The following is a 10,438-nucleotide window of genomic DNA, read 5'->3' as shown; positions in this document are numbered from 1 at the left end:
TGGTGTGCAATATGTCCACGACCGGATTCGATTTGGGGAATCCCACCTCCTAGCAATTCGCACCAATGTAACACCAGGCAAAGAGTACTTAGGGAGATGCCAGGGGAGCTGATCCCTTCTTACACCCACATCTGGTGAGCAGTGATGGCGGTGGTTTCATGGTCAGGCATCCCATATGCACCACCACCAGTGCCATCCATCACCATGGTGTCCCCATACTCTGCGATGACATCGTCAAGTCTCTCACCAATCAGCTCCTCCAGGGAGTCACCCTCTGGCTCACAACCAGCTGGCCCCATAATTGTTTTGCCAGCAATCACAGCCGCCTCCGGTGCAGCCATGGCCATCTGAGCTGGGACCTGCAAGCAGAACATCAAGATATGAGCACATTTAAGGCCCCATATGCATGATACTGGTGCCCTGCAATGTGCAGGAACCCACAAAGAATGATCAGAAGCAACTGCACGATATGTGCCATGGATACATCCACAACGACATGTCATGGTACATCACATAACCCATACTCTGCGTACCTGCTGCTGCACTTTGGTGGCACCACTGTCCATCACACCCGTCATGACAGCAGGGGTCGTGGCAGGGGTCTGGCAGTAGCGGTGGCGGTGGGGCTTAGCAACGCAGCAGCAGCAGCAGCCACAGTGGTGGGGCTGGGAGGTGCAGTAGCCTCAATGGCAGGCGCGGTGGCGGCAGGGCCTAGCAATGCAGCAGCAGCGGCAGCCACAGCAGTGGGGCTGGGTGGTGCAGTAGCCTCAACGGTAGGCACGGTGGCGGTGGTGCCTAGCAACGCAGCAGCAGCAGCAGCAGGCACAGCGGGTGTCTCCATACTCCACCCCCTGCCTTTGCACTGCAGCGTGTGCCGGTATGCAGATGACCGACTACCAAACCAGTTGGCACAGTTGGTGCACTGAAAGGGCAGGGAGGGGTACGGAGCTACATCCGGTCTGTAATTGACCTTTAGCTGTTTGGATACCGCCGCCAGAGCATTCATTGACATAGCAAACTGGCTAATGTGACCAGTAGTTATGATCACAGTGTACAAGAATACGTATTCCTATACACGGTGTACCAGAACATTCACGTTTGTATCAATCGGTGAGCTTCTATTACTTCTATGCCAGCAAGCATTTGGTCCCGCCATGACAAAAGAGCATCCTATTCTATGGCAGGTTCTGACCAGAATTTCAATGATGCAACCAACGAAGTTAACTAGCCACAAAACAAAGTCCCAAATTTGAATTTACATCCAGGTGAACTTTATACCAGTGCAGTACACAAGTCACCTGGAAGTAGTAAGGCACTCTTTAGCAAGGCAGAAAAGCTGTATATATCCACCCGTCAACTTATGAGAAGCTAATTCTTTAAGAATAAAGAGCACTTAAACGAGGAAACATTTTAGGCACAGAAGCAACTGGACTTCCCATTTTCGAATACACTACCAAAGAAGTTAAGCGACTCTATGCAGTTCATAAGTGGTCTGGAAAGGATTTGAACTTTATGCTATTTAGCCTAGCCCGAGTAATCTCAAACCTTAACAGCAGCTCAGTAGTTCAATTTTGAGGGATGGTGATGATGGGGAGGATGAGGATAAGACAGATGACCTTTGAGTGGCATGTGTATAATGTGCTGATCAGGGAACATACCTGGCTTTGTAGGCAACAGGCTCAATTCACTACTTTCCAGTCTGTCGTGCATGTCTGGGTCGTGTCATGCTTTGTGTCATTGTGGCTGCATGTTAAGTGTCCTTCTCTTTGGTGGTGGGTGTTGCCTTGCAGACAGGTTGTGGCTTCACTGTTTATGTCTACATAAACAGTGTAATGGCCAATGGCAGCTGTCTCTGTACAGTTCCAGAGTGATGGGTCCCAAGTCCCACTGCATGCACTGATCTCCATTTAATCTTAACCAGCAGTCCATCTGTGTCCTTGTTAGCTGGATAACAAATTTACATTACAGCATCTTACACACATGCACACACGCTGTTGGCAGGACACACACATGTTGGCAGGACACATGCATACCACCAACATCGCCATTGCCCCTGTCGCCATCCCCGCAGGGAAGCGACCGTATTCGTTTTGGCCGTCTGGCGTAATAATGGTACCTCAAATTATTACGCCAGGCGTATGGCGTATTAATACGCCGGGGTTCACGCCATGTCGTATTACAATACTCGTGGCGTATTCCTTTTGCGCTATTCCGTCAGGGAATTCATGTTTTTCGCTTTTACAATGAAAGGCGTATTGTTTTAGTGTTTGGAAAACGATCTCTCACAAGATAAAATATGAATTTGGGCAACAGCCAGACCTGGACAGCCATCGAGCCATGTGCGCACACATTCGCGTCTGCATTCTAGCATTCCTAACAAACCGTGATTATCACAAATACTACAGCCCAAATAGAGATAGCTTGGGTGTCAGGCCAACACCACAGACGACAGACCACACCCCCCTAAAGCCTCCTCACTCCCCCACGGCGAACAACATCGCCTTCTGGCCAGGGTTGAGCTCCAGCGGCTGCTTGGTCCAGTCGAACCAGGGGAAACTGGTCCGTAGCAATGCCTCAACCGTGGTCATTGATGCCCGGTTCTCTGCCTCGGTGACCGGCATGCCCATCATGCTTGCCTCCCCCATCAATGGCGCCCGCTGCTGTTGGTATGTTGCAAACCCAGTGATAAGCGAACCTATTACCTAATCCTAAGTATCAACTAATGACACCAATGACTCGGGAATGTCAATAGCTCGATATTTCTCAAAATCGGCGAGTTTTCAGACTGTACGACAACCCAACGACAAACAATACGCCGACAATACGCCAACAATACGCCAACGCATAAACAGCCCAACTGGCTGGCGTATTCGGCGTATTAATACGGGCGTATTAGCTGGCGTATTAATATGGAATGCGGTCGCATCCCTGCATCCCCGCTGTCACCATTGCCGCTGTCGTGAAACCTGCCGTCGCCCCTTCCACCCTCGCCGTCCCCACCGTCGCCCGAACCGACTTTTGCTGTTGTTTGTGTGGTCTAACACTAAAGTACATTATATAAGAATAAATTACATGTATTTGGCACAGTTAGGTGCCAGACACTGTAATGCCTCTGTGATTGGCAGCTCCATGACCAGGGATGCGACCGTATTCCATATTAATACGCCAGCTAATACGCCCGTATTAATACGCCGAATACGCCAGCCAGTTGGGCTGTTTATGCGTTGGCGTATTGTTGGCGTATTGTTGGCGTATTGTTTGTCGTTGGGTTGTCGTACAGTCTGAAAACTCGCCGATTTTGAGAAATATCGAGCTATTGACATTCCCGAGTCATTGGTCGTCATTAATTGATACTTAGGATTACGTTTCACGGTTTGCTTATCACTGGGTTTGCAACATACCTTGTGGTAATAACAACCCGCGAACTGGCAAACGTGCGCGAAGCAAAACGCGCTAAACCGGGACCTAAGCCTAGTGCTGTGTTGGATTATTTCGAAGAAGTCGGTGACTATAGCTCTAGCTCCAAGCGCTATGCTCGCAAGTGCAAGTTCATCAATGTTGAGGCATTGCTGCGGACCACTTTCCCCTGGTTCGACTGGACCAAGCAGCCGCTGGAGCTCAACCCTGGCCAGAAGGCGATGTCGTTCGCCGTGGGGGAGTGAGGAGGCTTTAGGGGGGTGTGGTCTGTCGTCTGTGGTGTTGGCCTGACACCCAAGCTATCTCTATTTGGGCTGTAGTATTTGTGATAATCACGGTTTGTTAGGAATGCTAGAATGCAGACGCGAATGTGTGCGCACATGGCTCGATGGCTGTCCAGGTCTGGCTGTTGCCCAAATTCATATTTTATCTTGTGAGAGATCGTTTTCCAAACACTAAAGCAATACGCCTTTCATTGTAAAAGCGAAAAACATGAATTCCATGACGGAATAGCGCAAAGGAATACGCCACGAGTATTGTAATACGGCATGGCGTGAACCCCGGCGTATTGATACGCCATACGCCTGGCGTATTAATTTGAGGTACCATTATTACGCCAGACGGCCAAAACGAATACGGTCGCATCCCTGTCCATGACAGGTACAACTTGCACTGCTGGATCCAGGATTCACACATGCAACACCAAGGGCATCTTTTACTATCATTGTTCATTCTGAAATGTATGCGATTCCGTGTGTGTAAGGGATTTGTGTTCATTACCGACTAGGTTGTCTCTCGGCCAGCATCTGATGTCGGGCTCTGCAGACCCAGCGAACTAATGCTTCCTCCCACTGGAGCCTGTTCCTTCACATATGGTATCGAGTAATGGTTTGATCTTGTATCAGTCTGTATTGGAGCTGCTTTCCGATCGTCAAAGCATTTCAGCATCGCATGATGGAATGATTCCCGGCCTGTGTTGCCAGTTATTCACCCGGATCTCGTAACTACTCGTTTCATCACTCTTAGATACTGGCATCTATCAAGAATGGGCCGATCAGCCCATTCGCGAATTAGTTTGTTTTGAAGATTTGCTGGCCAAGTTTCTTGAGTTTAATCATTTTCATTATCTTCATTGTCGATTCAACACCCCGCATGAGGCCATCACTCCTCATCATGCCGTGGAGCTCAATGTTGGCCCTTATGTCTGTGCACACCTGGACACTAATCATGCAGCGAAGCCACACTCTGCACTCTGGGAACCGGCTTCCCTTCGATTCCCGGGATTCCCTTCATTTGGATCATCAGATGATATGAACACACACTGAAGAAGAAGATAGGAAAGGTGGATGTGTGGGAGAGAGAGGAGAATGCTGGGAAGCGATAGCTATCTCCTATAGGAGGTGGGGATGCGGGAGAGAGGAGAGAGGGGAATGCGGCGCGGAGGTGGAGATGGTGGCAATGGCGACGGTGGGGGAGGTGAAGGGGAAGGGGAGGTGGTGATGGCGGCCTGGTTGACGGTGGCTCAGGCGACGGCAGCACGGGCGGCGGCAGGGATGGCGATGGTGGCAGGGGTGATGGCGGCAGTGCGACGGTGTTTTTGGTGGCGGTCGGGATGGGGATGGATGGCAGGGTTGGCGACAGTGGCAGCGGGGGCGTGGTTTGGGCGATGGTGGGGACGGCGAGGGTGGAAGGGGCGACAGCAGGGTTCACGACGGCGGCAATGGTGGCGGTGGGGATGGCGACGGCGGCAATGGCGGCGGTGGGGATGGCGACGGCGGCAATGGCGACGGCGGGGATGGCGACAGCAGCAATGGCAACGGCAGGTTGGCGACAGCGGCAGCGGGGGCGTGGTTCGGGCGACGGTGGGGACGGCGAGGGTGGAAGGGGCGACGGCAGGGTTCACGACGGCGGCAATGGTGGCGGTGGGGATGGCGACGGCGGCAATGGCGGCGGTGGGGATGGCGACGGCGGCAATGGCGACGGCGGGGATGGCGACAGCAGCAATGGCAACGGCAGGTTGGCGACAGCGGCAGCGGGGGCGTGGTTCGGGCGACGGTGGGGACGGCGAGGGTGGAAGGGGCGACGGCAGGTTTCACGACGTGGCAATGGCGGCGGTGGGGTTGTTGATGGCTGCAATGGCGACGGTGGGTATCTGGATGGAAATGATGGCAGTATATCATGGCCGTTGTAGCTCAGTGATAGAGCGTTTGTCTTGTAAACAAAAGGTCCCTGGTTCAATCCCAGGCTGCGGCACAATGCATATTACTTTAGATAGTACGATTACATTGCGTTTAGGCTGACAGAGGTAAAGGCCAAACTTCGTCTCCCGGAGCAATTGGGTTCAAACCCGTCTGCCGACCCCTTAGGTATTTGAGGAGTGATGGAATGGGAGGCGGTTCCCCATCTTGTGGACGGTGTAGGACGTAATAACTTCAACTTGCGAGCTGAACAGGAATTAAGCTGAGGTGCCGTTAAGTTGCTAGACTTGGTTGGATGCTGGTGGTGAGTTGCTGAACCCAACGAATACATTTGAAGTTGGATGGGGTGAACGGACTAGGGTGCCCCTATAGCAGGGGAGAGCAGGGAACTGCCTCGGGAAAGGGGGCCGCTGGTGAAGCTTAACCACCCTGTAACAACATACTTACATGACCGGATACATGACCGGATACATGACCGGATACATGACCGGATACATGACCGGATACATGACCGGATACATGACCGGATACATGACCGGATACATGACCGGATACATGACCGGATACATGACCGGATACATGACCGGATACATGACCGGATACATGACCGGATACATGACCGGATACATGACCGGATACATGACCGGATACATGACTGGAAAACCCGTCCGTGACTAAGTCGTTATGTAGCCTAGCCTATGTGACCATCACAGAGCTCACACGCAGAGGCAGCAGTGGCCGGCACACGGTATATGGAGATAAGTTCTTATTAGCTGGTCGGTCGCGGGCCTTGGTTTGGCAGAGCTGTGTTTGTGGGTGTTTGTAACATTTTGTGTGATGTGTGTGTGGGAATCTTGTTCTATCTGAGCCAGATATGGCGTGCTCACGGCGTGCGGGCGGCGTTGGAAAAAGCTGCAGGGGAAATAAGGGCAGTATATATAATGTTCGCGAGAACTTCACATATGAACTTCATATAATGTTCACAATCCTGAAATGTGACACCAGGATGGATGAGCCAGGGGCCAGCAGCGAGGATGGGTTGGCGCTCCTCGCTCCACCGCTGGTTATCCTGGGGAGACCCTGAGATAGGCTAAGGTTTTGGACAGCTAGATGGGGGATAATTGGAGTTTATCCTGGGCATATTACGAGAAATGAATCCACCGATCGGCGCTTTTCTGAAGTCGCCCCTCAGGCTAAGCCCCTGCTAATGATAAGACAACAGCTTTATAATGCTCATACAATGACTCATGTGCCCCTGCTTACACCCCAGCTTGCACACACCAGCTCGCACACACATTTGCAGTTGAATTTGTAAACCTAACCCTATCCTTTCTACCCGGGCTTGACCCATAACCTCACCCGCCAATCGATATCTTATCAGCATCATCACCAACAAAAGCATTACCACAATCACCGACACATCAGCGGCATCTTCTGGACCTGCACTATCATCGTGTTTGCTAGCCAAAAACTTGTGCTGCCATATTGATAGAATAAGGATTGGACCTCAACTTGTTGTCAAATACGTAGAAAGCGCGACACTTAAAGTTGTGGCCGGGGTTTGGAGTCCAAGTGCGAAACGTGTAGACGTTATAACTCATCGCGCGTCTTGCCAAAAAATTGGTTATTGTAAAGATTAATGTGTGTAGGATTCCACTCTTGCGCGATTTGTATTTGTGTACTCTCAGCATGCAACACCATAATGTACGGCGCAAGTGCGTGCCATTACACCATTGACTGACCTTCGTTTGCTTTCGGCTGTTCCTACTTTGTTGTAATATACGTTGAGGCATCATTACAGAGCGTGCGAATCCCTTGAATTGTTTTAAAGGTTTGGCCTTACGCTAGGTAAGGTAGATCCTTTTGTTGGGTGCGCCATAGGTCTGTCCTGCCCCTACGATGCAAATCACGATAGCGACTCCTGATGGAGAACACGTTTTCCCAATAGAGGTGCGGCTGGAGCGTCTTCGCTCAACATCGACATTTTGAACGCTGCCGAACTTCTGAGGCCTAACGAGTCCATCTCCTCTGAAGATGCTTTATCATATGGCCTTGCAGGTTGATGGAAGCACATCTTTTGCTGACATCAAGGCCATTTGTGAAGTCGAGACGGGGCTGCCAACGGCTTCCTTTGTCCTCATACACAACAACCGGCCGATCCTGGACAGGTGGAGCTTTACCTAAGGGCAGCTGTGTGTATGAGGGGAGATGTGCGTGGGTGTGTGTGTGGGGGGGGGAAATTTCAGGCATTGATGGTCCCGGGGTTCGGCGCTTCATGATGCAATTGCCGTCCTCTTGTCGTACTTTCCCACCCACCCGCCGCTCCTCGCTTCCCTCTTTTTTCTTTCCCGCTCTCCCTTATCCCCTTTCTCCCCATTCGGCACTGCATTAACAATCTTCCATTGCCGCTTTGCGGCCGGCTAGGAAGCAGAAACCTTCACGAACTTTCAAGAAATCTCGTTTTCTCTTCCCCCGAACTCCCCTAGTTTATTCTTCGCCCTAATGCTAATACCTGTTGCAACCCTCCATAACAACAACAACAACTACTACTACTACTACTATCGGCAACAGCCAAACACCAGCCACGGCCGGTGTTAATACCGGCGACATGCTCATCCTCGTACAACCTGCCAAAGTACAGCAGCAGCAGCGGCAGTTGCAGCAGCGCGGCACACCCGCCGCGACCACCGGCGGCGGCGGCGGCGGTAGCGGCGGTAGCGGCGGTAGCGCACTGATGCAACGTCACGCCGATGGCAGCCTGGTCAACCCCGCCGCTGCCATCCAAGCCTTCAAAGCGGATCGCGCCATGATGGATACTTTCCGTACACAGGCGCCGCGACTGTACGACGCCATCATGGGGGATGACGTGGCGGCGCTTCAGGAGGAATTGCGACGGGCACACAAGTACGACGAGGAATATTCGGGAAGGGTCGGATCAAAATGCATCGGGGAGTATCGGGCTCTCCTCTCTGGTGGCTCCGTAACACAAACACACACACACAAACACACACACACGCGCACACGTGTCTTCCCCCTCTTACTCCCTCACCCCCGGCGCCCATAGGGCCCAGCACGACGCCAATGATGAGCTGGAGCGGCTCTACCGGATGCAGGAGGACGACCCCTTCAACCCGGAGCTGCAGGTTGGTGGGTCGGTGGGTCGGTGGGGAAAATCGAGCGTGAGGCCCTTGAGATGTAGTGTGTAAGCGCGTGTATGTATGTATGTATGTATGTATGTATCTGTGAAGTTCAGGTAACTGAGTGGAGTACAACCGCTCAACGGAAACCCCCAACGGTCACCCGGAATGCCCTCGACCTCCTCCACCCCATCCCTCCTGCGTGTGTGCGTGTTTTCGCGTGTCACCCTTCTTGACGTATGTAAAGAGGCATGCAATTACGCAAACAGGAAGACAGACAGTAGACAAACAGGCAGACAGATAGACAGGCATACGTCAAACATGTGCGTGCGTGCGTGTGTGTGTCTCTCGTATGCAGGCCAAGATAGAGGAGGCCATTCGCCGCAAGAACATCGACGAGAACTACGAAGCGGCCATGGAACACAATCCGGAGGTAGCCGTGGAGGGGAAAGAAAGGGGGTTTCGGAGCATGTATGTATGTATGTATGTGCATAATTGTGCATAGTTGTGCGTGGGTGTTGTGTGTGTGTGTGTGTTGGGTGTGTGTGGGCTTGCGGGGTAGGGGGAGAGATCATCCTCGCCTCGCGGCTCACCAACCAACCACTCACAAAATCCAGATCCAGAAAAGGACGCCCAATGCCAAACCCCGTGCCGTGCACACCACCTCTTCCCCTTGCTGTTTTGCCTGCCTTGACTCACATGCACATGCCTTCCCCCCCTTCCCCCCCTTTCCCATCCCGCTCCTTACCCTCCCAGAATTTCATTTCCGTACATATGTTGTACGTCGAGATGGAGGTCAACGGCGTCCACGTCAAGGCTTTTATTGACAGTGGCGCTCAGATGACAATCATGACCGCTCCGTTTGCGGAGAAGTGCCACCTGACTAGGCTGTTGGACGAGCGGTTTCGGGGCATGGCGGTTGGCGTGGGCTCGTCCAAGATTTTGGGCAAGATCCACCAGGTACGACAACTGGAGCGGCGTTGGATTATAGATATGGTTTGGGAAGAGGAAAAAGTTGGGGGGAAGGAAGAGGAGGTGCACGGACAAACCCCCAACACGTACATACCTACATATATACATACACACGCACAAACACACACACACATACATCCACCAATCACTCGATCGATTCAGTGTTCACGCAGTTCCTTTTTTACGGGGTAATTACTCCTAGTATGTACGACACAACTTCGGTAGCAACAACAAACTCCCTTCAACACGGCGCCGGACCTCTGTGCAGCGAGCGGCGGCGGACGACAACTGCGGTCACACAAGTTCACACAAGCGCAGTTGCGTGTGTTGCATGACGGCTTTGCATGAGCTCAGTCAGTTAGCAGTTCTGCTCGCAACTTCGTTCGCAACGTCGTTAGGGCGGTGGCTTCCTTCCTCTTCATGTTGCTATATCTGATTACTATTATTACTATTTCCCCTCCCTACTCCTACCCTCTCCTATCTCTTCAAGTCACTATTGGTCGGTCGGTAACTTCAAAACCGCCCCCCCCACCCACCCCGCCTCCCCCCACCACCACCACGGGTCGATGGCATTACTTGACACCGTTTAGGGCTCACTCACTTGGGACTCGCGTTTCGGAGCCACCCCCAGGGGACTCCGAGGCAGTCCACTTCCCTCATTTTCTCGCACTTGAATTTACCTTCCCTTCCCCTCCCTTCCCCTCCCCTCCCTTC

General features: G+C 52.3%; 2 protein-coding genes across 2 annotated transcripts in view; both read left to right on the top strand.

The window, feature by feature from the left end:
- The first annotated feature begins 2,224 nt into the window (after positions 1-2,224).
- VOLCADRAFT_107524 (uncharacterized protein) lies at positions 2,225-3,912 on the top strand. Its single transcript, XM_002957058.1, has 3 exons — positions 2,225-2,339; positions 2,513-2,666; positions 3,359-3,912. Exons 1-3 carry the CDS (start codon positions 2,297-2,299, stop codon positions 3,660-3,662), a joined length of 501 nt encoding a protein of 166 aa, XP_002957104.1. The 5' UTR covers positions 2,225-2,296; the 3' UTR covers positions 3,663-3,912.
- Positions 3,913-7,514: 3,602 nt separating this feature from the next.
- The window catches only part of VOLCADRAFT_107523 (uncharacterized protein), a gene marked incomplete at both ends in the record, with an annotated part of 4,376 nt that continues 1,452 nt past the window's right edge, over positions 7,515-10,438 (top strand). Inside the window, 4 exons of the mRNA XM_002957057.1 lie at positions 7,515-7,565; positions 7,674-7,783; positions 8,680-8,770; positions 9,111-9,185. Of these exons, the coding sequence (XP_002957103.1) occupies positions 7,515-7,565; positions 7,674-7,783; positions 8,680-8,770; positions 9,111-9,185 (327 nt within the window). The remainder of the gene's footprint in view (positions 7,566-7,673; positions 7,784-8,679; positions 8,771-9,110; positions 9,186-10,438) is intronic.

Source organism: Volvox carteri, assembly GCF_000143455.1.
Source record: "Volvox carteri f. nagariensis unplaced genomic scaffold VOLCAscaffold_68, whole genome shotgun sequence".
Lineage (NCBI taxonomy): Eukaryota > Viridiplantae > Chlorophyta > Chlorophyceae > Chlamydomonadales > Volvocaceae > Volvox > Volvox carteri.
This window is presented reverse-complemented; position numbering and strand designations above follow the sequence as displayed.